General features: G+C 33.9%; 2 protein-coding genes and 1 long non-coding RNA gene across 4 annotated transcripts; 1 reads left to right on the top strand and 2 right to left on the bottom strand.

The window, feature by feature from the left end:
- Positions 1 to 191: 191 nt before the first annotated feature.
- cN-IIIB (cytosolic 5'-nucleotidase IIIB) lies at positions 192 to 2,305 on the bottom strand. The gene is made up of 3 exons (XM_014229709.3): positions 1,616 to 2,305; positions 512 to 938; positions 192 to 443 (listed from the first exon to the last, which is right to left on the bottom strand). The coding sequence occupies exons 1-3, from the start codon at positions 2,032 to 2,034 to the stop codon at positions 321 to 323; spliced, it is 969 nt and encodes a 322-aa protein (XP_014085184.2). The 5' UTR covers positions 2,035 to 2,305; the 3' UTR covers positions 192 to 320.
- A 470-nt stretch (positions 2,306 to 2,775) lies between these two features.
- LOC106614178 (uncharacterized) lies at positions 2,776 to 3,851 on the top strand. Its single transcript, XR_004979072.2, has 2 exons — positions 2,776 to 3,188; positions 3,293 to 3,851. It is a non-coding gene; the product is annotated as an uncharacterized lncRNA (long non-coding RNA).
- On the bottom strand, positions 3,119 to 25,333 carry ocm (over compensating males). 2 transcript variants are annotated; one of them, XM_070108444.1, is made up of 9 exons: positions 25,156 to 25,333; positions 13,394 to 15,942; positions 12,196 to 12,254; positions 11,784 to 11,944; positions 10,531 to 11,716; positions 7,002 to 8,827; positions 4,036 to 6,149; positions 3,845 to 3,953; positions 3,119 to 3,780 (listed from the first exon to the last, which is right to left on the bottom strand). In XM_070108444.1, exons 2-9 carry the CDS (start codon positions 15,919 to 15,921, stop codon positions 3,613 to 3,615), a joined length of 8,151 nt encoding a protein of 2,716 aa, XP_069964545.1. In that variant the 5' UTR covers positions 15,922 to 15,942; positions 25,156 to 25,333; the 3' UTR covers positions 3,119 to 3,612. The 2 variants fall into 2 exon arrangements, with proteins under 2 accessions (XP_069964545.1, XP_069964544.1); XM_070108443.1 differs by lacking the exon at positions 25,156 to 25,333 and adding an exon at positions 17,918 to 18,176.
- Between the last annotated feature and the right edge of the window lie 211 nt (positions 25,334 to 25,544).

Below are 25,544 nucleotides of genomic sequence, written 5' to 3' on the forward strand. Positions count from 1 at the left end.
GCAAAGAAGCATTCAATGGAGCATAAAAAACTTTGCTGAAGTACCAATTTCTCACGCAAACTGCTGTTGAATCAAAAGTCCGATAATTATCGATAATTTGAAAATGTAACCTGAGTACATTTTTATTGCCTAGGAAGAAATATCCCTATATTATATTTATATATGGGCTACTCAAAAAGTCCTTTTAAAAATTTCAAAATTACTAAAGCTTTTATTTGAGTAAATTGGACATGCATGCAACAAACACCTTACATATGTCATTATGTATTATCGTTTGAGACATTTTTTAATTAATTGTTTAATAACGTTATTATTAACGACTATTGTATAGAAGGCGTGTTTCCCTCGATGAGTTTCAATAGCGTCAAGGGTACATTCATTGTTTGATCATCTATTAAGACAATATCAAACGTGTTCATATATTCCTCTAAGTACTCATTAGCCTGACATTAAAAATAAAAAGAATTGAGTATTATATATTAATTATAATGCTAAAAAAATATATACTTACATGGTGGAAAAGAAATCCAATCTTTAGCACATGAGACGATGCTGGCACACCATCTGCCATACCAGAATCAGCTAAAGAATCGCCCATAAGTATAATATGGTCACGACTGTGCACTAAATCGTAGTATTCTGTACCTTCTAGCATAGTTTCGTTCTTATTAAATGTGTGAATTATTGGTTCTTTGAAACCATTCAACATAGTATCGTCTTTAAATTGAAGAAAATTGGAAATAACCTTCATATTGGGATACAAAAGTCCTGCTTGCCGCAGCATTGCTATAACACAATTTCCTAAACCGGCAGAGAATACAAGTACGGGGATATTGAGAGCGTCCAGGTCTCTAAATAATTCATGTGAATTATCTCGCATCGAATAGGCATATTTTTTAGCGATTTCGTCGATTTCTTTTAAATCGAAGGTAAACCCCCTGTAAATTAAAAAAAAATTAAGCTATTAAAAAATGCAAAGTGAGATTTGTATCTAGCAAATTTTGAATTCGGTACCCTTACGATAGCCAGGGCGACAAATTTGGGCAATCCAATTCGAAGTTTGTGTACCTACGTGATCAGGTTTTGATTTGAAAAAGTTACCAGCTCAATCACTAACTAGGAATTATAAATTTTCCGGATAAACCTTTCTGTAAAAATAACTGTCATCCAGCCGACACAATTTTACTACTAATCTTTAATTTTTAAAAAGTATCAAAATTTGTCCTCAATCGACTACTACATTTTATTAGAAGTGATATATGCGCATATTATAATTATATATGTAGATGTGGTGTTGCTATATCGCTCTTATATACATACATATGAAGCAATCCAAAACACAACGAAATGGAAGTCCAAAATTTGTTGTTCGGCTAGCGTAATCATCCAAAATGTATTGTACCATGCACATGTTTCCAATATTTGTATATTATTTATAAGCAATACATACAATCATAAGGCACGCGGCAAAGCACTTAGCTGCAACTCATTAGTAAAATGTACATCTCTTTGGCAAAATTTATCACCGTTGGGTTACGGGATATATATTCCATTGTTATATGCCTTTCGTTTTTCTAAATGTTCCCTGCATCTAGTTCAACTCAAAAAAACTTACATCAAATTCTCGCCTGACCTGGTCCACCATTCAATCATAGCTTTCACTTTTTCTTCCCGCAATATATGCGGATTAACTTCGATAGGACGATACATATCATGCAGCTCACGAGCCGCTTTGACAAAATTTGGGGGAAGCGATTTACATTCTTCAAATATACCAAAGCTGCTGGGAATAGGTGCACCGTTCGATGTTCGTTGCTTTGTAATGGTAAAGTCAAAATCTGAAACTATTTGCAATCTTTTATGACCTCCACCTATGAACTCATTAAGAATTCTTTCAACACGTTGTTTGTCCTTGATTTTGCAATTATCATTATTTAAAATTGGTACGTCTTCTAAAAGCAAAGGTTTTGAATTATTCATTGCATTTGCCACTTCACCATCGTTAACGTCAGTGACCGTTGGTACGTTAGGCATTTTGTCAAAAAGTCTTGTAAGGACGTTGCGTACGGTTCGACGAAACAGTTTGGAGCTTTGAATTGATCAAACACTTGAGAATTATATTATTTTTTGCACTTAGTCAGTCTTATGACGCTAATATTCAATTCATATTTGTAACTTCTGTTCGGGAATTGATCTATACAAAAACTAAAAGTTTCCTGACTTTGGTCCGTTTGTAATTTCAACCAACAAAGAATTTTTTTATCTTTTGCACAACTAACACCGAAATTTAATATTAAACAGCTGACAATAGAGATGGTACAATTTAGTCGAAAATACGATAATCGCTCTAATACTTTCTATTAGGACCAATTAATGTCATAATTAACATTTTAGATACAATTGTATCTTTTTAAACACTTTATACCCCGAACAGGTTATGTTAAGGTTGCCACGAAGTTTGTAACAACCAAAAGGGTATATATATGAATTTGACTTATTGACTGATTTGACTAGCCATGTTCGCTGGCTATCCGTTAGTATGTATATGCGAACTAGTCCCTTCGTTTTTAGGATATCGATCTGAAATTTCATACACGTCTTCTTCTTCCCAAAAAACTGCGCATTTGTCGGAACCGCCGATATCGTCTCACCATAGCATATAGCTGCCATACAAACTGTACAAACCAAATCAAGTTCTTGTATGAAAAAGTTTTTTAATTGGCAAGGTATGAATTTTTCAGATCGGACCACTATAACATATAGCCGCCATACAAACTAAACGATCAAAAACAAGTTCTTGTGAAAACTTTTTTATTTACGGTTTACGTTCTTTCTTGTTTTAATATTTTTGTTAGTCAATTGTCCATACTTATATTGTATTTTTGAACCAGGTGATAATTGCGTTCAAATCTGAATAACGATTTCAAAAACAATTAACAATTTCGCGCTTAGGTGAAAGAAAATTCATATATTCAAACTTATTGACGAATTATAATATGAACGTCAGAATTTTAACCAGCACAAAAGCTAACGCACGGCACTCCGTTTATACATCGACAGTAAAAAAATCTCATGCGAAACTACCTAAACCTATCGGATAGTAAACGAAAGCAAATAATTAAGTATCAAAGTAATTGTTGAACGCATTCATTTTACTTCATTTTAATATGGTATTTATTATTTTACAGGTAATTTAATAACTCATTTCTTATTTATACTTTGTGCAAGTACAACGATGTACACAAGCGCTATTCAAAAAAAAAAGCAAACTAATATATACTTAAAATTTCAGCAACATACTCGTACATTAATAGCAAACAAAAATAAAAACGAGCCTTGGAACATATTTTCATTTTTACAAACCGTTTGTGAGTACTTTAACAGCATAAAGCGACTAAAATTACTACGGAATGAACCACGCATAACCGTTGTGTTATACTAAGTTACATTTAAGTTAATTAAAAAATAATAATAATAGTAATAATAACATTAACTGATAAATGAGATTCAATTCCTTTCAAAATAGATAAGCTTAACAAGGGTTATATGTAAGTATGTATAAAAGATAAGCATATTTGACTTCAAGTATAAAATTAATGTCTTTTATAGTATTTAATCTTCGATAAGAATGGGTTCACAACATTTTTTATCTAATGTTGTGGTAGCCGCATTGTCAGCGTCTTTTACGACATTGCCATCAGTACCCAACTGCACGACTTTGGACTCCGATGATGCGCTATTTTCTACTGGCTTTGCACAACGCACAACAATCTTTTCATGCTAAATACAAATAAATAAAATAATTAATATGTAATTAATAGCTAAAATACACAATGCTACCAACCTTCTTAGTTGTCAATCTCTTAATTGGCAGATTCAATTGTTCAGATGGCACAAACTTCCACTTAATTGGAAGCTTCGATTTCATGGCGGGACTCTGTTTCAGCAGATGCCTTGAGGAGTAAATATTAATAAGCATGCATTCACTTTAATTTATTGCATAATAGTCCTATAACTATGAACTACTTTACTCACTGGTTCAAATAAGTGTCAGCACTTTCCAAGTCTATACGATGCACAACGCTACTTAGGCCCGGTACTTTAATTAAATATGAATTATGCATACGCTTCGCCCAAAAGCGCGGCGCACCATCATTCGAGCTTGAACAAAACACACCATATTGTTCACTCGTCTTAGTTTTTGCTAATTGTGTTTTATTTTTAACAGTTTCAGCTGGCTTTGTGGCCACATTTGGTACACTCAGCCGCCTATTATTAAGCATATTTGGCGTAAATAGTGCCGAATCGCTTAAACGTTGTGTGTTAGCTTTTGTGGCGCTCGCCGCACGTTGTGGTATTGGAATTGCTGGTCTAATATTTATTAACGGTTTTGGCGAGTTAACACTAGCGCCATTTGTTATTGGCGAGTTTATTAAACTGCGCGACGAGCTCGTTAACGATTGACGAGCAGCAAGCGTTTGTGCCTTTGACGGCTTCATTGAGCGTGGCGGTATTTTTAGTTGCTGTTTCAAAGGTTGATGCATACTATTAGCTATTGTTATGGAATTACTTGGCGCTTTCGACATGGCAGCTGTTAAATTTAATGTAGTTGGTTTAGTTCTTGTAGCTACGCTGAGTGTCGGTGCAGATGATTTAAAAATAACCGTCGTTGTTGTTACCGGTGTTGCGGTTTTTGGCTCTTTTTGTAGCGGCAATGATTTAAAACGTAAATTCGTAATCGACGTATTTGTCGCCGATGTATTTGGTTTTTTAGCGAGAGTCGTAGCAGTTTCTGTTGTTGTTTTCGGCTTCGTAGCAATCGCTGTAGACTGACCGATTGTAATTGCTGTGGTGCCCTTTAAGTTGCATTTATTTGTATTTAGCTCCACACCAGCAACCAATGGCAACTCATGCGTTTCAGTGGTTAGTGAAGTAGTCGCATTTGGTTTAATAAGTACCGATGCAGCAGGTTCAAATTCATCACCCTCAATATTCATCACCAGTTTGCCATCCGTTTCAATTTTATCAGCCATTTTAGTGATTGTTGTCGAACCGATAGTTGAACGTTTACCATTATCACCCAATAGAAAGCGTTTCCAATCACCCGGTGTGATGCTGGTCGAAGATTTTAGCTCACCTGATGTGTTGTGACGTTCGGCGGCAGTTGTGACCTTCATTGTGTTTTCAGCTGTTGACGCTTGTGTCGAAATGCCTACAGTTCCTCGCTTGTCGCAAGTGCTATGCTGTTGTTGACTGACAGGCAATGAGACCAAGCCGGGATTAGTATTACTCATTGTTGTCAAAACGGGCGTGCTAAACAATTCATTTGTAGTGGCATCACCTGTCGCCGTAACACGTACGTCAGGTGTGAGAAATCTAACGTTGGACATATTTTCAAGCGTATTGGCAACTGCTTGACTACTGGTTTTGGCTGAAGTCTGTGCATTGGTTTCAAGAGTTGGCGCAAATTGTTTGTCCTGACTTTGCGCGCCATTAGCGACTACTGGCACGCTGGAAGAGATATTGGAAATATAGATTGTAGTGCCGTATGGCGCTTCCTTTGGTGCTGGCGTCACACCTGTAATAACCGCATTCGGTGGTAGACCGCACAGAATAGCAGCGGGCTGTTTGTCGGCTAATGGTGGTATGAGACTTTGCGATGTATTCGTTAACTGCACCAATTGCGAGTTTAGAGCCCCCGGCATTAACGGTGTGTGCGGCAATTGTGTGTTAGTTAATAAATCAGCATTATTACCGTTATGTAGCATTTTTGATTGTGCAGCAGACGTTTCTATTGCTGTGGCCGCAGCGCTTTTGTCATCAATAGGTGTTGTGCCCATATTTGTTATTTGCAAACGATTCGAATTGGCGCTACTTTGTATTGTGAAATTGGTCAGTTGCCGTGTTGATATAGACGAATTAAGTTTTGTTTGCAGTTCTACTAATGGCTTCACTGTAATGTTAGTTTGTGGCAGTGGCTCGAGTGCGGAAAATGAACCTGATGGTTCTTCATCCTCAACAATCATACAATCATCATCGTCCGATTCAGGTAGCTGCACAGTTTCCTTGGCTTGCACTTCTTCCAAAGGCGCCTTTTCAGAGTTTGTGGCATCTGCGACGCAGCCATCTAAATTATGGTCCACGTAAACCTGGTAAAAAGTGATAAATAAAAATTGGGGAAATATTTGTAAAGTCGGAAAAAGTATTTTTATTTGAAAAAAAAAAAATAACATTAACTTCGGCTACACCAAAGCTATAATATGTAGTTTGTATGGCAGCTATATGCTAAATTGGTTTGAGCTGAACAATTTCTTCGGAGATTGTAGCACTGTCTGCAATAATAATCTTTGCCAAACTGCGTGCAGATATCACGTCGACTAAACAAGTTTTCCATACAAGCACTGGATTTTGATCGAACAGTTTGTATGGCAGCTATATGCTGTAGTGGTCCATTGTGAATAATTTGTTCGGTGATTGTACAGTTATCTTGTATAATAATGCTTGCCAAATTTCGTGAAGATATCTTGTTAAATAAAAAAGTTTGCCATACAAGAATTTTATTTTGATCGATCAGTTTGTATGGCAGCTATATACTAAGCGGGTTCCGGCAAATAAGCAGCTTGTTGGGAGCTAAGGAACATATGCGAAATTTCAGAACGATAACTCAAAAACTGAGGAACTAGTTCGCGTATATACAGACGGACTGATAGACAAACAGTCAGGCATGGCAAAATCGACACGACCACGCTGATCATTTATACATATGTATATATTATAAGGTCTCCGTCTACAATCTTTCTTTGTTTGGCTGTTACAAACTACGTGGCCTGTTGGGGGTATAAAAAAAATAATTAAAAAAATATAAAAATAAATATTAAAAAAATATAAAAAAAATATAAACAAAATATAAAAAAAAATATTAAAAAAATACAACTACAATGATTAACAACATTGCGCCTAAAATAACAGCTTCAAATATTATGTAATAAATTTTTATTTACCTGCCCGTTTTTGCGCACAATCCAAAATGCTGTTGTACTCTCTTTTGCACCACCTTGTATGTTGTGCATTTGCTGATATGTTTCGCGTAGCATCATCTTGCGATCAACGCTTTGTAGCAAAATCAGTAATGGCGGTGGCATATTCAGTTTTAGCGGGCCAAAGAAAATTTTGCGTTCCGAATTTGGTATCACGAACGCATCGTATGCTGCATCCTTGAAGAATTGCAACTTGACAATCTTCTGCTTTTGCCTACTGAATGCCATCACTTTCTGTATGCGATCGAGAGACACTAGCTCTTGAAAATCTGGCACATATATATGCGAAAAATCTCTATAGAGTTCCAGCACTAGCCAACGATGCGGTTCCGTTGTAATATCTAGTACATTCATTTCATCAATATCGTGAGACATTACTTTGCGAAAGACAATGTTTGTCTTCATTTCCGAATACTGGTTGTTGCCAATCAGTTTTTGCAACATCGATAAGCCGTTGCCTGATTTGAGCTTTTGCGTTGCATCTAAGGTTTTTGTACTGACTGTACCAGTTGGTGCGCTAGCACGCAATATCGCCGGTTGTGGTTTCTTTTGTAGCGTGTTCTTATTTTCAACTGCTTCGGTTAATTTTGTCTTGGCAGTTTGTAGTATGATTTTGTTGTTTTGTGTAGCTTTTGTCTCTTTCTCCAAATGGGCTAACGGTGGTGGTTGTGTACGCAACAAAGATTGTGGAGCAGCTGCGATATTTTGTGTAGAAGTTGCTGTTGGTTCGTTCACTTCGTTGGCTTCAGTAAGCTCCTCTAGCTGTTTCTGTGCGACCTTTTTATTTAGTTCACGAATATGTTGCTTAGCTAACAAGCTAGATAAAACATTAATTTTACGCGTAAGCAGTGGATGTGTCTTTGGTGTTGGCTTCGCACACGCGCTAGACTTATCTGCACGCAAGAAACCCTTAACGAGCCAATATTTTGCGCGCCCTTGCATTACAATCGCCAGATCACGTGTTTGCGGTGTGCGACAGCGTTGCAGCAACATGCGTCCCATTAAGGGCAATTGTTGCATTGGCAATGCTGCTATATTCACCACACCGACAGCATCCAATACCATTGGCATCATATTAGTTATTGTCGCAGCAAAGAAAGTTTGTTCATCGCGCAGCTTAACTTGCCATATGAAAACGAAACCCTCAATAAAGGCGTCCAAAAAGTTCGACCATTTTATTATGCACAGTATGTCGTTATTCGGTGCAGGTATGACTTTGCTTTCACGTTTTAACGCTAAACCGATATCTTGCATTTTTTTGTTTACCAAATTATTCATACTACGCACTACGTCGCGGAAGAAATCCATACGTGAAGTTGAAAGCGATTGTGTTGGTTGCATGCTTAAAGCTACCGCTGCCGCACACTCCGTGCCAGCTGTGCTGATGTCTGTGGCACCTTCTGAAACCGTAGATGACACCGACGGTTGTGCGTCATCGTCGCTGATAGTGAGCGCCTTTTCGGGTAACTTAGCGTTTTCACTTTTTTTGTTCTGTGTATTTTTCAAATCGGCTGTGGTACTGGTAGGACTACTAGCTTCCTCAATATGAGCGCTATTATCTTGCACTGCAGTGTCTTCTTCAATTTTGTTGGCGTTCTCCAGGCTGCGTTCTTCTAGTCGTTTACGTTTATTCTGTAGTTTTGTGTCAGCTGTTGCCTTGCCATCGGGCAATGAAGGTATAGAAGAAAGCGATGACCGGCTGGAATCTTCATCAATCAATTCGACAACTTGTCGTCCTGTTTTCTGCAACGGTTTCTTCTTCACTGGCTCTATCGTTTCTTTCTTCGACTCTAGGGAAGAAAAAACGAAAAAAAAAATTATTTATTATTGATGTGCCAAGTAAATTATTGTCCGGGTTGCGAATTTGTTAATTCAAAAAAACAAGATAAATTTTCAATTTTTAATTCTCATTTTGGGATTAACAATTTAATTTCTTATTTTGCAAATTTTTTTCATCACAAAAAAAATTTTTTTTAAGTTCTGAAAATCTAATTTTTATTCCAAGATGTGTGGGATTAACAATTAAATTTCTAATTTTGCGAATTTTTTAATTTAAAAATAAAGTAAAATTTTAATCAAGATGTTTGGAATAAAAAAAATTAAAAATTCTACTTAAATAATAAAAATAAAACTCTACTTTATCGAATTTTTATTAAAAAAAATTTGATTTTTAGTTCTGAAAATATAATTTTTAATCCAAGATGTGTGGGATTAACAATTAAATTTCTAATTTTGTGAATTTTTTTATTTTAAAAATAAGATTTTTGGGATTAAAAAAAAACTCAATTCTACTTAAAATAAAGAAAATTCTACTTTTGCGAATTTTTTAATTACAGAAATATTGAATTTTTAGTTCTGAAAATCTAATTTCTAATCCAAGATGTGTGGGATTAACAATTAAATTTCTAATTTTGCGAATTTTTTAATTTAAAAATAAAGTTAAATTTTAATCAAGATGTTTGGAATAAAAAAAATTAAAAATTCTACTTAAATAAATAAAATTCTACTCTTTTATTAAAAGAATTTTTATTTAAAAAAATTTAATTTTTAGTTCTGAAAATATAAGTTTTAATCCAAGATGTGTGGGATTAACAATTAAATTTCTAATTTTGCGAATTTTTTTATTTTAAAAATAAAATAAATTTTTAAGACAGATTTTTGGGATTAAAAAAAACTCAATTCTACTTAAAATAAATAAAATTTTCCTTTTGCGAATTTTTTCATTACAAAAATATTTAATTTTTAGTTCTGAATAACAATTAAATTTCTAATTTTGCGATTTTTTTAGTCTAAAAATAAAGTTAAATTTTAATCCAAGATGTTTGGGATCAAAAAAAAAATTAAAAATTCGACTTAAATAATAAAAATAAAACTCTACTTTATCGAACTTTCATTTAAAAATATTTAATTTTTAGTTCTGAAAATTTAATTTTTAATCCAAGATGTGTGGGAATAACAATTAAATTTCTAATTTTGCGAATTGTCTAATTTAATAATATCATAAATTTTTTAATCCAAGATGTTTGGGATCAATGAAAAATTAAAAATTCTACATTAAAAAAAATTCTACTTTTGCGAATTTTTATTTAGACAAAAAATTAATTTTTAGTTCTGAAATCTTGGATTAAAACAAGATGTTTGAGATTAAAAATTCAATTTCTAATTTTGGAATTTTTCATTTAACAAATTTTAATTTTTAGTTCTAAAAAATTAAATTTTTAATCCAAGATGTTTTGGATTAAAGCTGCAATTTTGCGAATTTTAATTTTTAGTTCTGAAAATGAAATTTTTAATACAAAATGTTTAGGATAAAAAATTAAAATTCAAATTTTGCGAGTTTTTTATTAAAAAATATTAATTTTTAGTTCTGAAAATTTAATTTTTAAGCCAAGATGTTTGCAAATAAAATTTAAATTTTTAATCCCCAACATCTTATATTAAAAATTGATAAAATATAAATCGTTTGAATGTGTAAGTTTGTCGACCACTGTACCTTTGTTTGAAGCATCCTCCGTTCCCGTTAACTCGTTATCATTTAATTTACGTTTCTTCGTAAGTAATAGCGATTCCTGTGCTGCTTCTTTACGCTGCTTCTCCACCTCATGTTTGTGATAGTAAACTGAACGCATTATGTGTTCATTCAGCAACAGCATACTCTGTTTGTTCTCGTTCTTCGCTATAAATTCCTCAACTTCTATACGCCGTTTGCGATTTATACGTAAGTAGGTTTTGCGTGGCACCACAACCACACGCCGGCAGCCGTCCGCTTCGGTAATGAAATATTTATTAATGAAGGTAAGCTCGCTTGGGCGTCCACGTCGTTCTAGCCGTTTTGCCAGTTTTGGCCGTTTTGCGCGACCATTATCCCCAGCGAATTCTGAACCCAACGATTCTTCCAGCATATCATCTTCCCTATCACTTTCATCACGTTCATCATCGGTACTATTATACCGCACAACACTGCCTTGAGATTTACGATCTGCGCTTTTTCTTTTTTCTCTCCTTTTTCGGAATATCTCATTTTCTTCACGCAACTCTGCGTCTGCTTCATCTACAGTTTGTTCGACTGTCTCAAATGAATAACGTGCCTTCGTGGAGGTAACAATGTATTCTTCATCTGTGGAAGCGTTTTGTTTATTTCCAACATTCGTTTGTTCATTGTTAGTGGTCACATTGCTATCCTTTTCGATAACGAGCGGTTTGCCCTCGGTAGCACGACCGCCACAATAACATTTGTATAACTCATGCACCATACACCACACCGCCATATTTTGTGTATTCTCAAAACGTATTAGTGGCACCGTGCAATGCTTGAGTTTCTCCAACACTTTATCGTTGACATATATGGGTTCACGTAGTTCGGTAGTTGTCTCAGAAAATCCAGAACTCAAAGTCGTGTCCGTTGCTGCTTCGATTGCCACAACGGCGGTATTTTGTGTTTTCTTTGGCGGTGTGTTTGCTGAAGTTCGCGCATAATCTTCTTCCGTGTCGGCAAAATCTTCGTAGCGCTTTGGCGCTTTCGTACAACGTCGCTTCTTATCATATTGTGATTCATTGATTAGTAGTGTTTCATTTTCAGTTAACACCACTGTGGATGTAAATTCTTTCTCCATACGTGCTAGACGCGCCGTAGCCTGTCTGCGTAGCATAAAAGCGTCTTCAGTTGTGATTGAGCGGCCCTAATGGGTTAAGAAATAATCATTATTTTAAGCATATTTCTGTTTAAATATATTAAAATACACTTACATCTGTTTCTAGACGCATTATGCGAGATTGAGATGGCGTTTTGCAGGTGCACTCTATGACACACTTGGACTTGCCACAATGTTGACGCAAAGGATAGTCATCGGCAAGACTTTGACAAATACAACCAAATGTACAATATTCCTTTGAACAAGGCTTTGCTCCTGGAAATAATAAAAAAAAAAACAGTAAATACGTATATTGAACTACACAATAAAAAGCTTGTAGAAAATCTTTAATATTACAGCTTTCAAGATTTTTATCTAAGAGAAGAGCTGAGAAAAGGTAGAAATTTGACAAAATATCTAATTGTAATACATACATACATTATAGTTTTTTATGTATGTATATACTACAATTATATATTTTGTCAAATTATATAATATTATATATGAGCTTCAAATAAATATTTTACCTTTTTCAGCTTTTACAGCTGCATCAATTATAGTTGCATTTAGGCGACGTAGTTCCAATCTGCAAATAAAAAGAAAAAATTAACATCTATAATTGGTGACGTCATATTTTTTTTATTTAGATATTTTTTATACCCATACATAGTGATCGATCAAGTCCTTGTATGGAAAACTTTTTTATTTGGCAAGACATCTGCACGAAATTTGGCATAGACTATTACCTAAAGCAGCACTATGATATCCGAATAAAATATTTAGATAGAACCACTATAGCATATAGCTGCCATACAAACTGATCGATGAAAATCCACTCCTTTTATGGAAAACTTTTTTATTTGACAAGATATCTGCACGCAGTTTAGCAAAGATTATAATTAAAGCAGTGCTACAACCTCCAAAGAAATTGTTCAGCTCAAGCCACTATAGCATATAGCTGCCATACAAAGTGACTGAACAACTGTGAAGGGTATTATACAATGGCTTTGGTGTAGCCGAAGTTGGTGTTTTTTTCTTTCTTTTTTACTGAAATGGATTTCAAAATCTGTTGACAACTACAAAAATTATGTAGTACATTTACTTAAGTTCAAAATTCAATATAGTTTAATAAAATTACGTTATAAATCATATAACTACAAGGTAATTTGCCCTTTTTGGCTGCATAGAATTTCATATAATATTATAAATTACTTCAAATGTGCTCCCACGTTCAATTTTTTGCTTTTTATAGACCCATATGGTCAATGAACGCAGTTAAAAAATAAAATTATAAATAAAAAAATTAATCAAAAAATAAAAAAATAAAATAATAAATAAAAAAATAAATGAATAAATAAATAAAATAAATAAATTAATAAATAATAATAATAATAATAATAAAAATAAATTAATAAATAATAAAAATAAATTAATAAATAAAAAAAGATAAATTAATAAATAAAAAAAAGATAAATTAATAAATAAAATAAATAAATAAAAAAATAAATTAATAAATAAATAAATAAATTAATAAATAAATAAATAAATTAATAAATAAATAAATAAAAAAATAAATTAATAAATAAAAAAAATAAAATATTAAATAAAAAAAAATAATATAATAAATAAAAATAAAATAGAAAATAAAAAAAATAAAATAATAAATAAAAATAAAAAATAATAAAATATTTGCCCTTTTCAAATGTTAAAGAAATTCATACTTACAGCAGACGGTTTTGTTTTTTATTTGCCGCAGCTTGATTGACTAACTTAGAATCATCCGTAGCTTTGATGTTGCAACTTTTCTCCTCTTTCACTTTGCCGGCAATCTTCTCTTGTTTCAACTCTACATCCTCCTCCTTATCGGTTTGCACACCATCTGGATCTATTTTTATAAACGAATTCTCACTGCAACTAATAGCGACGCTGTTTATCATCTCACTTAGAACATCAGCACACTCGACCAATTCGCTATCGCTTTCATCAATATTAGCGCGAAACGAAAAATCTTCCGTAGGTGATGTAGTCGCCTCAAATGTTTCATCCAGCTTCTCCGAGCGATCAACTACACGACGCACCAAAATGTGACTGCGATCGTTCATATATGGAATGGGAAATGTGTATGATGCATTGGCTATTTTCATATCATCACCCGCTTGTTGTTTTGACTGATCATCAGTTTTCTTATAATCAGCAGATAATTGTAATGTAGATACGCTGAACTCAGCCCATTCACGCGTTATATCACAGTGTGGGAGTATATAATCTAGATAACGTTTGGCCACGTCGTGTAGTGGTTTGCCGAGAGCAGGAAAAACTTCTAGTTCCACAATTGGCATGCGCACCACTGCCATGCTACCGCCAGCCAATAACAATGGTGCAGTCTCATCATCTAACGGTTTTTGGAAGGGCTTATGTGATAATGGGCAGGGTTTGAACACACTCGGCAGTGGTGTCTTATTCAGTTTTTTTCTATCCGGTTCGGCTTTTACAGGTTTCAAATCTCGTCCTATCAAAGCATCGCTGCAATTGTTTATATTGCATTTATTACGCAAAACTTGACACGACACACGACTGAGATATGGTCGCTTATTACGTTCCTCATTATTGCCGCGAACTCCCGGCAATCGTACGCGCTCGCGTTCATTACCATCAATCACATCAACGGTTTGATAGTAATAATGATTAAATTCCGTTGTAACGAATGAGGCCGCTTGCCAACCTTGACGTGTAAACGGCATTTGAGAATTCGGTGCCTGTAAGGACTGTTGAGAGACGCTTTTTGATTTTTGATGGCGTATTTTGCGCTGTAGCTCTCGACAAATGGCCGCCTCATTATTTATGATTGCCAACTTATGATTGCGGTTGAATTTTTGCAAAAACTGACGTCTCTCAGCGACCGTACGTAACTTTTGCAAACTTTCTGGCACTAAAGGCATCTGCATTTGCGGCGGCATACATTCGGGCGTAACCAAGCCATCCAATGTAGCCTGACGATGTTTGCGACCAGCAGCATTATCAATGCCGTCAGCAACACAATCGCTACTTTCAAGCAAATTTTCACGCATAAACTCATTCAATGACTCACTGATGAAAGCTACATTGGCATTACCCTTGGATTGCGCCGAAAACGGTACAAGTGGTGTAAGCAACATGCCGGGTAGACGCTCTGTCTCGTCGAAACCGAAGAACTCTTCACCGGAATCGGTAAAATGTTCGTTATTATCGGGCGTTTTATACGCATTTATTTCAACTAATTCCTTAGCTGTGGGCGGCGTCTGTATAGCTTTCGTATTGTTAGCGGTCTCTGTGTGCACATTGTTGCCACGCACCTTATTCATGAGCATATCCAAAAAATTACTATTGCTACTTAACGATCTGGCTGTTTTCTTATCGGCACATTGTTGCAACATTTCAGTTGCGGATTTTGTTGCAAAATCTGCACTAATTTTGATAGTTGCATCTACGGGCGGCAATTCAACACTCTCGCCGTCAATATCCATATTTCTATCTGCTTTGTAGCTATGCTTTGGTTGTTCTGAGCGTGTTTCGTCACTGCTCATAATTTGTTTTTCTGGCGTCGTCTCCAATGTGTTTTGGACGACGCTTTCAGTCTTATCTAATACTTTTGAAGTAATATGGCTAAATTGATTGCTATCATCTACATTTTTTGTAGCGCACTGACTCAGCAATGCTGTTGTCTGGAAAGGTATGTTGTTAGTTGCTGCATCTACTGCATCTTTCCTCAGCTCATCCACAATTGATTTGGTCTCACTTTCTATGAGCGGCACTGTTCGTTTGCCGCTACGCAGTATTTCCAATTGCTCTTTCAATTGTTTACTCACTTCGTCCGGCGCCATATTTGCACCGCTAGCTATTTCTTCCTGTTGTTTATTTATCGTTTCTGTATTATCACTAAGTGTGGTTATTTCAATATGTTCTTTAACGCCGTATTTTCGACGCAGATAAGAAACCATTTGTTTGGACCAAAGTTGTACATTTCGCCTTCGGGTTTTAAATACTTTGCGTTCGGCTTGATCAAATAAAACCCTCCTCAAATGGTAATAGTTTAAAATAACACGCTGTTTGCTCCCTTTTCGTATAGCAACACGCTTGATAATCAAGCGTGGACTTAATGCATACCAAAGGAATTTTTCAATGTTGCCCAAATTCGATTTTAAAAATCCAATCGACACATTGTATTTACGTTGAATGAGTGGAATTATCTTTAGTTGATGTTTTGTCAAATGCATTGTGATACCGTTAACAGTTACCTAAAAAAATAATACAGATGGTTTAATGTTTAGTTAAATTTTTAAAATTTGTCGAGATTTTTTTTTTTTTTTAATATCTAAAGGATAAAAATTCGAAAAAAAATATTTTTTTTTTGCATATTTTGATTGTCTATACCTTTAAAAATATAATACTACAATGTTAAGAAAATATTTAAAACGTTTTTTTAAGTTATTCTTCTAAAGTATAGCCGCTCAGTTTTAATGTTTAATTTTTTTTTAATTCTAAGCTATTCAATTTAATCGAATTAGGTATTTAAGTTACTGAACATTTGTAACTATGTAATTAAATTTTTAAAATTTGTCGAGATTTTTTTTTTTTTAATATCTAAAGGATGAAAATTCGAAAAAAAATTTTTTTTTTGCAATTTTTGATTGTCTATATCTTTAAAAATATCAAACTACAATGTTAAAAAAATATTTAAAACGTATTTTTAAGTTATTCTTCTAAAGTATAGCCGCTCAGTTTTAATGTTTAATTTTTTTTTTAATTCTAAGCTATTCAATTTAATCGAATTAGGTATTACAGTTAATGAACATTTATAACTATGTTATTAAATTTTTAAAATTTGTCCGATTTTTTTTCTTTTAATATCTAAAGGATGAAAATTCGAAAAAAATATTTTTTATTTTCGCATATTATACATATACCTTTAAAAATATCATACTAAAATTTTAAGAAAATATTTAAAACGTTTTTTGAGTTACAGACTTCTAAAGTATAGTCGCTAAACGCATTTTTTTTTTAAATTAGATTTTTCAAATTGGTTTGTATACATATATGTATGTATGTATGTAATTCTTTATACAATGCCCAAACAGTTTTTTGATCTGATGAATAATCTTTTTTAAAAACGCTGCGATTTTGTAATTTTTTTTTTTCATTTGAGGTTAAATTACACATTTTTAAAACTTTTTTAAAACCGCCGCCATTTTGTAAATTTTTTTTTGATTGTGTGTTAAATTTTTTCTAGTCTAAAATTTTGTTTAGGTCTCATCTACGCAAAATTTCGTAATCACTACAAAGGCGGAGAACCTCCTATATCCCTACATACCCATTTTAACCTCCAATTCCGGAGGATGCTATTCTAAATCCCAGCCCAAAAAGTATCCAACAATGAATACCTACAATTATTTACACTATTTTTCGCTTATGTTCAAAATTCAATGTCAAACGCCTTAATATAGATTCGAATATCTTTGGAGGGAAAATGGTTATCTGTTCTCATGACACACGGATCTAATATGTAACTGGAACAACTCTCAACTCGCCAGCTAAAAATTATTCGACGAATGTTTTCTGCCGCTACAACAAGGACAATAAGGATATTATGATGGCGATACTTTACACTATTTTTTTTTCTGTTGAATTTTAATTCAAGTTTTTAGATGAATTTATTTTACGTACTCTTCTAAAAAAAAAAAACGTGAAAAAATTGTAAAGCTGGTAAGTACTGACTGACATTTAACACTTTGTTGTTTGTATTAAAATTTACTACGTTCTGCTCTGTGCGTTTCTTATGCGAGCATAAAATGATGCAACGGAATATATTTATATTTTGTTATGCAATGTTGACCGTTAAAAATTTAAATCATATCTCGCTAGTCGTTTTGCAGCTCTACCACACATGATATATGTATGTACATACAAATGTCTTTTTTTTATCTAACGAAACAATAGTGTACTTGAGAGGAATCAAATGCAAGCACATGAAAACGGCACAAACAGCTGTCTTAGCACAATAAACTCCATTTTAGAAATGAAGTAATTCTGGTACACAAAGAAAAACTAAAATACAACATCTATGTACATGACAAACACACGCCACAGTCGCACAACACACTTATTCGAAATAACTTAAACAAAACGAAACTAATCAACATATCAACCTAACGCTGATGACACTGGTCGATTAACCAAGAACTGAACACCGTAACCACACATGCACAAACTTACTTTAACTACACAGCATAACACAAATTCCAGGGTATGCGGATGCTTGCTATTACCACCATTCACCGGTTCAATATTTCATTACTCAACATTTGCACTAGCACTTCTGGCACATTGTTTTCTTAAATATAGCACATTTTTAGAGTTTTTTTTACGTTATTTTGGAACCAAAAACAGCAGTGAATATTAAACAACTAATGTACGATCGTTGTGTCTTGATGTCTTTTCACTTGTGTTCCAATTTATACTCGTATCGTTCACATACAAGTATTGACAGCGAGTCAAAAGGCAAGCACACGAAAAAGTATCGATACTAATTTGTTATTGTTGTGAATACAGTACACAAAAATACTGGGAAATGCGCGTTTGTATTATCGAAATTATAGAAAAATAATAATGTTACAAAAATATATGCACTTGTTAAATGCGTATATTAAATATGGCTACAAATTTTTCATGTTAAAAACACGTGTTGTTACTAACTAACGTAGGACTACTGACATTTTGCTACCGATAAGCACGTTCACAGTTGTTTTTATTTTCTCGATTAATGCTGTTCCATTCCTCAACTACCCGGAACGGGCAGATATTGATATACATACACATAAATTGACGAAAATTACGGTATTTAGTTTTTGGTTTAGTAATTGTTATTAAAATTATAGATTTTTCTCAATTCAATATGTATATAAAAAAATGTATTTCTAAAATGAAAAATTAGAAATGAAAATATAAATAGATGATTAGCATGTGAGTTATAAGATTTGTGTTAACTTTTTAAATACTTTTGAGGTTATGTAGATTAAACAAATAATTTCCATTTGCATAAAGTAAGGCTTAAGAAGGTCGGAATCATTGTTAAACAATGTATTAATATCAATAATGAGACACAATTAATTTTTCGCATCCATGTTATTCAATAAAAAAAACTTATTTTTAAGGGTGCAGAGAAAGCAAGCAATGATTTTTGTTTTGTTTTGCGCTATTGACAGCTCACCAACACAGCTTCGTTAGTGTGACGCACATTCTGCAGCACGAAAACGTAATAATAAAAATAAATTTGTTTCCGATTGGCCAATGTTTTTGTGAGAGACGCAATCTAACAAGTCTAACATTGCTACCAGAGGCTTTAAAAATACTTTATATTAATTTAGATTAAACGCTAGTCAGGGATGATTGTAGTGATTTTCAGAAAAAAATCTGTAAGTAATTGTTGCAAAGCTTTGGGCTCCACTCTGAACTTCGGGCTCGGAAGGAAAAAATTTAACGAGTTTGCCGAATTTTTTTTCCAATTAAAACACGGCTACGGAAGCGTTGAAAATATTGCATAAGGCTTTTGACGAAGTTTACTTTATTACGAACACCGGTATTTGAGTGAAGGAAACCATTCAGTGAAGGTCGTGAAGTCATCGAAAACTTGCCTCATGCTAGTCATTCATCCACATTTTTTAATGACGATAACACGAAAAAAGTCAAAGAAAAAGTGTTTCAAAATCATCGTGTTGGCATCAGAGAGACTGCAGAAAATCTCAACACCTTTTATGGATCGACTCAACATATTTTGGTTAATATTTTGGGTATGAAGCGTGGCAATGCTAGACACGTACCAAAATACGTAAATATTTTTCGAAAACTACGTTGAGTAGAGGTTGTAAAAGTGATGCCTAACAACGTCGTTGAGTACCCTATATTTATCAAACAAATCAAACAATTATTGCATAGTTGAACGGTTTATAAAAGCTAGCGAATAGCGAAAACCAAAAAACCAAAATTCTCTAAAGAGTCTCTCTTATGCTGAATTAGGCGTTGGCACATATCATCACCTATTTTGAAGGCGATAGTAAAGATTGGTATTAAAATACGTAAAAATGGATTTTGTTTGTGTTGTCAATCCAGGTCAAATTTGATCAGTTGGCATGTATGTTTGTGCACAAAATCATATACATACATAGATATATGAATATATTTAATGTAATATATATTGTAAGTACATATGTACATATATCCGTACGCACATTCTTACCTGTCATTTACCTTATTTTTCAAACACACATCTGTATACACATATGTACATATATACATACATATACTGCGTATATTTTATAACACACATTCTGTATATGCAACCGCACAAGACCACATTTGTGTATCAGCGCAGTAATCGCTGCGCACGTGTTGATAAGCATGGCAGGTAATATTCGGAATATTCCGAATGTCTTCTGCATGAAACACTTGGAATATATGAAACGCTAATATAACCTCAAAATTTAGAGTGGTTATTCACATTGTTTCTCATTCTGTAAACTACGCCTCTTCAAAACTAAAAACAATGTAACGGCTCTGATCGATTAAATAAAAATAATCGATATTAGATATAGTTTTTTTTATCAAATGTCCCAAATCACCACCACCTCTGTCGGTTAACATTGTTGTAGTGATATTTGTATACGCTTTCTATGCAAATTATTGATTTTTATTGCAAATTATGAAAAGTGAGTGTGGTTATACTGAATAGACATAGTTCTACGCATAATGCAATTATTTTTAAAGGTGACAGCTTTTTCTTATTAAAAATTAGAATGAAATTACTTCCAACCGTGCACTGACTGTTTCAGTTTTTTTTGATGGTATACGGCAGTTGTTTACTTAAAGAGCGTAAACCGTCAGCGAGCGTTGAAACTATTGTTGGTCATTATCAGTCAGCGTAACTTGTAATGGAAAACGCTTCCGTTATTCTGTTCCATATAATTTCCTCAAACTCTTCTGTTTAAAGTTGTATAATCGCTATCTTTACAGCTAACAAATTTTATGTTACATAGTTTAGACCAGCTTTACTATTGTGAATGGCAAGTGCTGCGCATTTCTATGAACAGCTGGTATAGTTTGTTCGATTCGCTACTCTCCAACGCTTAGTGAATCGAAGCCAGCCAAATTACACAGCAACGAAGTGATACGAACAAAAACACAAAGTGTGTTGTCTGAGCAGTAGCAAGTTGGTGTCTTTTCCTCACTGTTTCCTCTCCTACAAAACATAAGTTGCCGCAACAAAAGCCTTCATGTCTGAGCGCAATCAAAGTGATATTAAACAAAGGAATTTTCACAAAATATAAAAAAAAAATTTAATATGCTAGGTATTTGGTTGGTTGATTATCAAAATTTAAATTTTCCAATATATTGAAAACTATATAAACTTGGCGTGCCTGCTACGCCCTAGTTTTTTGCACACCAAATATGTTGCTAAATAGCAAAATAGTTTTGTTCACCAAACGGTTGTTTGTATCACCTAAAACTAATTGAGATGGATACGGAGTTATACTCGTATATATAAACGATCGGGATGACGAGGCGAGTTCAAATCTGGGTGGAGTCTGTTCGTCTTATTGACATCCTCGTTAAATATATTTTTTATGAGCTACTAAACCAATTTCAATGATAATCTCGTTTATAACTTTTTTCTGACAATCCCATAGTGCTGTGAGAATTCGGTCGACAACCACACCTAAATATAATATATCGGGTTAAAACTTTGCAAAAATAATGCCGTTTAGATGTGCCATCTCAAGTCTAAAAAAATCCGAAAATCGTTCGAATCGATTGTAATGTGATATGCGAGGCGTAGAGTAAATCAGCATCTGCATTACCCATAACTTACCGCCTGTGCATAGTATAACGGTGCAGAAGGAGAGCAGAAGAGGTTGCGTCCCATGACCTATGTCTAATCATATGACAATGTTTTGTTCAAAATTCATCGAATGTAATCGCAAAATCGATGATGATTTCGCAAATAAAAACTCCGTTAGGACCTTCTGCACAAATAAATGAACAAATGTGGAAATTTTCACGTTATTCTTGTTGTAGCGGCAGAATTTTGCCGAGTTGACAGTCCTTAGCCGCATAAAAATCCGGCTTCGTTCCGGTTACATAGATCCGAATCTGTCGTGTGAACGGTGTTTACGTCTTTCCGTGCTGCGGTTCGAAAGCACTGCGAGTACATAACGAAATAGCGTTTCATTTTTATATATAAGAAGTAGACGTTATGGCTGTTTCACATACAACTTTTGCTTTGCTTTGCGTCAGACATTGACTTTGACAGATAAGTTCGATGTATGCTTTTATATGACTTCATTCCTATCGTGAAATGAAAATGTTGGAGAACTCTCATCTCTTTACGCTTTGCCAAGCAAATAACGTCAATTTTTTTTTTAAAGAAGCACGGAAAGCACAGCATTCATTCTGATATACACTTTGCTTGCTACGCTTCATTGTTAAAGTATGAAATGTCAACCAAAGCGTAGAAAGTTGTATATGAATCAGCAATTATGAGAATGGACATAAAACGTGCTGTCCAAGTACGGGCAACTCGCTGCATCTCTCCTCCCTCTCCACTCGCTCACTATCCGTCAAAATAAGAGTTGCTGCATTAAAAATGTCCTTGTTTCTACACAGCATAAGTATTTTTTTTTTCTTAAATTATTTGGCACTGCAATATACTTGTATTTATATTTCTTACGTAATGACACATTTTTTCACTTCAATTCTACAATGAAAAAGAATTAGCGATTAGCACACCACTTTAATTATAAATACATACATGTACGTACATACATAAGCAATTCACTAGCGCTCTTGCTAAGGTAAAAAAAAGTCAGATGTTTTTTTCTTTTGCTTACAGTAAAGGTAAACGGTTTTTTGCTAACAAAAACGCTGTGCCAACTAAAAGTTTGTTTTAAAAACCTGAAATTCCTTACACAAAACACAATCGCTGGACTTAAATCCGATATAACCTATAAATAGATATGTAGCTGCAGTGGTGTAAACAATATTACTGCCGCTTTCATCCAAGAAAATCATAAAAATGCAACTATGCTTGAGTGTTCGGTGTGCTTGGTTTGGATTTTGCGTACACAGATACGAACAGCTGACGTTTTGTTTATAGCGAAGAAGAAATAAAAAGTGGAATCGACATAAAGAATCGTCAAACAAATTATACATTTAGGGAAAATTATTCTACTAATTATGGTAAATATGTACATAAAATGTATATTATATATTTAAATGTATGTATAAAAATCCGTAGTATAAGTAGGTGAGAAAAAAAGATGTCTCCTATTTTCTCGTCCTGCCAAGTATGCGTCAGCCTAGCAGAACTAGCGTGGCGAACTGTCAATTGTATAACACACTGATCGCATCACATACATACGATTTTAAGTATACATAAATAATTTGATGCTATGACGCAGTTGACACAAAAAAATAGTTTTCATAAAAGATAATTGAAGGTAAGCGCCCTGAGGATTGAGCAATCTTTAATGCTATCTTTTTTGACATCTTATCAGTCGCTTCGATTAACCGGTACAAATAGTTGTGTACGAGATAGCCGCTATGTGGGTTTTCTTTTCAACTCATGAAGGCAAATTTTATATAATTTTTTTTTAAAATATCGTGTTTTTTTATCAATTAGTGAAATATGCGTAATGCGTACTAACTTGCTTAGTTGTACAGAAGAATCTGACGTTTCTTGGTTCAAAGCATTAAAACTAGTTTGTGACTTAACCCACCACCATTGCGTAAGCATATGTCATCAAAAATTACTCAAACATCACATTACTCATTGTAAGCACATGTATCGCTTCTGCGACGAAGACATTTTTATACCCTGAACAGGCTATATTAAGTATGCCACGAAGTATGTAACATCCAGAAGGAAATGTTGGAGACTCTATAAAATTTATACATATGTATATAAATTTTCAATGTGAGCAGCTGAGTCGATTTAGCCATGTCCATCTGTCCGTCTCTCTGTATATACGTGAAATAATGCCGCAGTTTTGGAGTTATCGATATGAAATTTTGATCACGTTCTTTTCTTCACAAGAAGCTGCTCATTTGTCGGAAACGCCGATATCGAACCACTATAACATATAGCTACCATACAAACTGATCGTTCAAAATCAAGTCCTTGTATGAAAAACTTTTTTATTTTACATTATATCTTCACGAAATTCGACACGGAGTATTCTCCAAGTCAACGCTGCAATCTCCACATATATTGTTGAGATCCGTACACTATAGCATATAACTGCCATACAAACTGATCGGCCAAATCAAGCCATTCTATGGAAAACTTTTTTCTTTTACAAGTTATCTTCACAAAATCTGGTCTGGGTTGTTGTTCAAAGCAACGCTACAATCTCCGAAGAAATTCTTCAGTTCGGATCACTATAGCATAAAGCAAACATACAAACTAATCGAACAAAATCATGTCCTTGTATGGAAAACTTTTTTATTTGTCGAGATATCTTCACGAAATTTGGCTTGTTGTGCAAGGCAACGCTACAATCCCCCAATAAATTGTTCAGATCGGAACACTATATATATTTATATAGTATATAAACCGTTGTTCGGTTACAATTTCAGATTAATTCATACTTATAGTTGTTATATGAAATGCACCTGGCACCCTTTAGTACAGCCGAAGTTAACGTTTTTTTTTTCGATTTTTTAATAAATAACACTCCCAATATTTTCTAATCCTTAAGCATTTCTGATATACATTATTTGTAAAAGTAAATTGGTAAGCGAGCAAAGCTTAACAAGTTTACCACTCGCAATAAAATTTCAACTTAATTTATATTTAGAAATTATAGGCCTGTTGAAAGGGAAAAATCTTGCAATTAAATTCCCATAATGTTTTTAAGCGTTCTTAAGTATTTAATTATAGTTTATCGGGTGATCGAAGAGTGCATGATTTCACAGTTTGTAAGAATTAATTTTTACACAACTATGTACATATGCATATACATACATACAAAAATTCAAACGCAAAGACAAATACAAATCGATTGCTATTAAATACGTAAGCAGCGTGGATCAGCAACTTCCGACAACGAATAGTAGTTACTCCCACCAATAAAGTGTATCACCAGCAAAAGCCGAACAAAAAATAGATGAACAAACGGTGAAAACAAGAACTTATACAACTCACCGCAAGCATTCACAACAAAACACACACACATCTATGCAAATGTGTTAATGTGTATGCGCATGCATGGCTGTACAAATGTGTGCATGTATGTAGATATGTAGATATGTACGATTGCACGTAGATACGAAAGCGAATGCTCGTACTTTGCGAAGAAATCTTTAGGTGCAAAAATAAAACCAAAAAAAAAATATATTCATAGACTTAACATTTGCTGCACTGGTAAGATAATATTTCACATTATGCTATTAATGCTTACCCATACAAGTTTTTTTCAATGTAATTGACTGTAATCGCTCGCGTTGTCGTAATGGTAAGTAATTCTTGAAAGCACAATACACTAAAGTTGTTAATTACGCATTTAGTCTGTCATCTCGCGTGGGTACACTTCAAATGCGATAGGACTTTTGTTTTGCGAGGTGAAAACGAAATGCTAGAAAATGGAACGGAATGGCGTCGCGACGCGACGTGTCAAGGCAATTCGGTGCATTGTTGTGATTTATTATTTTTGAATTTATTTAAAAAGTAGAAAACTAAAAACGTTGCTTGAATAGTGCATTTGAATTGATACTTAATTTTTTTTATTGAAAATTTGTAACTAACATTTTACAAAATTAAAGGTGTAGAAATTCTGAAATAGCATTTTTT

The sequence above is a fragment of the Bactrocera oleae genome, chromosome 4, assembly GCF_042242935.1.
Source record: "Bactrocera oleae isolate idBacOlea1 chromosome 4, idBacOlea1, whole genome shotgun sequence".
Taxonomy (NCBI): Eukaryota; Metazoa; Arthropoda; class Insecta; order Diptera; family Tephritidae; genus Bactrocera; species Bactrocera oleae.